This window comes from Aphanomyces astaci (genome assembly GCF_000520075.1).
Source record: "Aphanomyces astaci strain APO3 unplaced genomic scaffold supercont1.171, whole genome shotgun sequence".
NCBI lineage: Eukaryota > Oomycota > Saprolegniomycetes > Saprolegniales > Verrucalvaceae > Aphanomyces > Aphanomyces astaci.
The window spans coordinates 49,412-52,869 of NW_009798434.1; the positions used below are offsets into that span (position 1 = coordinate 49,412).

A 3,458-nucleotide genomic window follows, 5' to 3' on the forward strand; every position below is an offset into this window, starting at 1 on the left:
ACTAATATAGAAAACACAAGATAGATTGACGAAATATGAATCATGCATGAATTACGCAATCGAGGTGGGACCTAGGCACTGGGTTGGATTTTGCCTTCGAAGTCGCAAGAGGCAAACTGGTCGAAAAAGTCGTCGACGACGTAAGCCACTTGCAAGTGCATTGGGTTGGACGGATTTGACGGGCTAAGTCGAAACGCGTCGGCGGTCGCTTTGTTGGGCACCACCACCATGAACGACGTTGAAGACGCCGGGAAGTAACTGGCAATGGTCGCCAGGTTTGCACTGTTGATGGAATGACTTGTCGACTTGGTCACCTGTAACAACAAGAAGCGATCGCCTTGCTTTGCGACGGCATCAATGGTCTTCAACGACCGACCTGCAGGGTACCAATACTCCAACCCAGTTGTCCACTCGCGCATGATTGCCTCATACTGTTCTTGTGTATGCCCACGGTACGAACACGATTGTGTGGTGATCGTCGTCGTAGCATACGAGTAGTCGAGCTTGGCGTTCTTGGGTTGATGGAGCAACTGCCTCTCGTAGTCGCGTACCCAGAGTTTGATTTCACCGTTGTTTTGGGCCGTGGCATGGACGTAGTTCTCGAACGCAATCCCAAACAACCCAAAGTCGTTCAGTGCGTGGGCTTTAAAGCAAAGATCTTTGAAATAACCCAAGGGCACGATTTCACCAATCTTCCCCAGGGCGTACATCGACGTGATAGCGTAGGACCACATGTCGGGGTTGCTGTAGTTGGCCACCTTGGACGAGTCGAGGGTGGCCATTCGAATGCTGTCGACTTGACCAGCCGAGCGGGGGCCGTGCTGGGTCTTCAACAGGTCAGCCGTGCTGACATCCACAGTGCCGACAGCCAACAAGATGGCGATTCTGGCATCTTCGATGGACATGAGAAACAGTCGGAGGCAACCCCCGCCGATGTAGTACTTTTGCTCCACACAGTCGTCGTCCCATCCGTTGATTCTGCGTCCGACAGCTTTCAAATCTTCAAGCGACCAATACGGCACAAGACACAGGTCCACGACGCCTGCTTGACTTTGCGATTTCTTGTACTGGCCTGAAGTTGCCAGAACCGAAAACGACTGCAGTCGGACTTTCTTCAACAGACCGTCCACTTGATTGATCCCGTCCAGACACAACGCGCACTTCGTCGTTGTCGCCGCCTCCAGCGCCTCCACATTGTCTTCGCTCAAGTTTTGCTCTCGCCAACACTTGGACAGATCTGACCCGTTCAAGAAGAGCACGGTCAGACCCTTCCCTTCGACGCGACGGACCAGCAGGACGTCGCTTTGCGCTTGGGTTGCCATCCACACAGCATAGAGCACCACCAGCAAGCTCTTGCCAAGGCCCGGAGAGCCAAAGAGCACGACTTGTTTGTCGCCACGACGCTTGAGCAAGCTGAAGAGATCTTTGTACTCCTTGCGAACGTACAGTTGGTCGGGAAAGTCGGTGACTTGGGTAAGGCGCCAGGTGTTGATCCAAGTGTTGTCGTCGAACGCGTTGAGATCGCCCACTTGAACGTTGAGCAGCGAAAACTCCACGCGTTGTGAACCCGCATCATCGCGCAGATGTTGCTGTACCCGTATCTCCGATGTTGGGAGCACCACCAGAATATGCAGGTACGAAGGTGGTGGCTGCACGCCTCGAAGAACGTCGTAAACTCGATCCAGGGGTTCCATCGAATGGAGACCCTCCATGACCGACGCCAGAGTGTCATTGGAACAGCGTTGGAGCAATGACATGTAGTTGTCCGTGGTCATCCACTGCGCGTCGTGGTACCCCTGATAAAGCTGAATGCGATCGGTGTGACAGTGAATGGTGTTGGGCATTTGCTTCGTCATCGCCACCTTGAGGTCCATGATCGTGTCGCCGCGACGGATCTCAACCTCAAACGGTCCAGATTCACCAGCAACCATGCAGGACAACTTCAGAACCATGCTCGGAAGGGGCAGTTGAATTCAAAAATGGATTGCGCGCGAACATCATGCGCAGATTTCCGTAAAAGTAACCCAAATGAAACGGCACAAAGTTGTTTTCGTACCCCATACCCTTACACCTGTCCTTTTCCCTTTTCAGCTATCTTTTTCCCTTTAACTATTTTTTTCCCTTTAAAAAGTTAACCAGTAATGTTGAAAAGGGAAAAGGACAGATGTAAGGGAAAAAGATAGGCTTTTTACAGGGAAAATCTTTTTAAAGGGAAAAAGATAAACGCGTCTTACCCAAGTCACCGACTTTCCCGACCAACTGTACGTTCGCAAGGAGTACAAAGATCTCTTCAGCTTGCTCAAGCGTCGTGGCGACAAACAAGTCGTGCTCTTTGGCTCTCCGGGCATTGGCAAGAGCTTGCTGGTGGTGCTCTATGCTGTGTGGATGGCAACCCAAGCGCAAAGCGACGTCCTGCTGGTCCGTCGCGTCGAAGGGAAGGGTCTGACCGTGCTCTTCTTGAACGGGTCAGATCTGTCCAAGTGTTGGCGAGAGCAAAACTTGAGCGAAGACAATGTGGAGGCGCTGGAGGCAGCGACAACGACGAAGTGCGCGTTGTGTCTGGACGGGATCAATCAAGTGGACGGTCTGTTGAAGAAAGTCCGACTGCAGTCGTTTTCGGTGCTGGCAACTTCAGGCCAGTACAAGAAATCGCAAAGTCAAGCAGGCGTCGTGGACCTGTGTCTTGTGCCGTATTGGTCGCTTGAAGATTTGAAAGCTGTCGGACGCAGAATCAACGGATGGGACGACGACTGTGTGGAGCAAAAGTACTACATCGGCGGGAGTTGCCTCCGACTGTTTCTCATGTCCATCGAAGATGCCAGAATCGCCATCTTGTTGGCTGTCGGCACTGTGGATGTCAGCACGGCTGACCTGTTGAAGACCCAGCACGGCCCCCGCTCGGCTGGTCAAGTCGACAGCATTCGAATGGCCACCCTCGACTCGTCCAAGGTGGCCAACTACAGCAACCCCGACATGTGGTCCTACGCTATCACGTCGATGTACGCCCTGGGGAAGATTGGTGAAATCGTGCCCTTGGGTTATTTCAAAGATCTTTGCTTCAAAGCCCACGCACTGAACGACTTTGGGTTGTTTGGGATTGCGTTCGAGAACTACGTCCATGCCACGGCCCAAAACAACGGTGAAATCAAACTCTGGGTACGCGACTACGAGAGGCAGTTGCTCCATCAACCCAAGAACGCCAAGCTCGACTACTCGTATGCTACGACGACGATCACCACACAATCGTGTTCGTACCGTGGGCATACACAAGAACAGTATGAGGCAATCATGCGCGAGTGGACAACTGGGTTGGAGTATTGGTACCCTGCAGGTCGGTCGTTGAAGACCATTGATGCCGTCGCAAAGCAAGGCGATCGCTTCTTGTTGTTACAGGTGACCAAGTCGACAAGTCATTCCATCAACAGTGCAAACCTGGCGACCATTGCCAGTTACTTCCC

The 3,458-nt window shown here is 52.6% G+C and overlaps 2 protein-coding genes across 2 annotated transcripts; one reads left to right on the top strand and one right to left on the bottom strand.

Annotated features, from left to right (window-relative positions):
* Positions 1 to 71: 71 nt before the first annotated feature.
* H257_18513 (hypothetical protein) lies at positions 72 to 1,931 on the bottom strand (the record flags this gene model as incomplete). Its single annotated transcript, XM_009847594.1, has 1 exon — positions 72 to 1,931. The coding sequence occupies one exon, from the start codon at positions 1,929 to 1,931 to the stop codon at positions 72 to 74; it is 1,860 nt and encodes a 619-aa protein (XP_009845896.1).
* A 454-nt stretch (positions 1,932 to 2,385) lies between these two features.
* Positions 2,386 to 3,448, top strand: H257_18514 (hypothetical protein; the record flags this gene model as incomplete). Its single annotated transcript, XM_009847595.1, has 1 exon — positions 2,386 to 3,448. A coding segment is annotated over one exon (1,062 nt), but the record flags the coding sequence as incomplete, so codon positions are not given.
* Between the last annotated feature and the right edge of the window lie 10 nt (positions 3,449 to 3,458).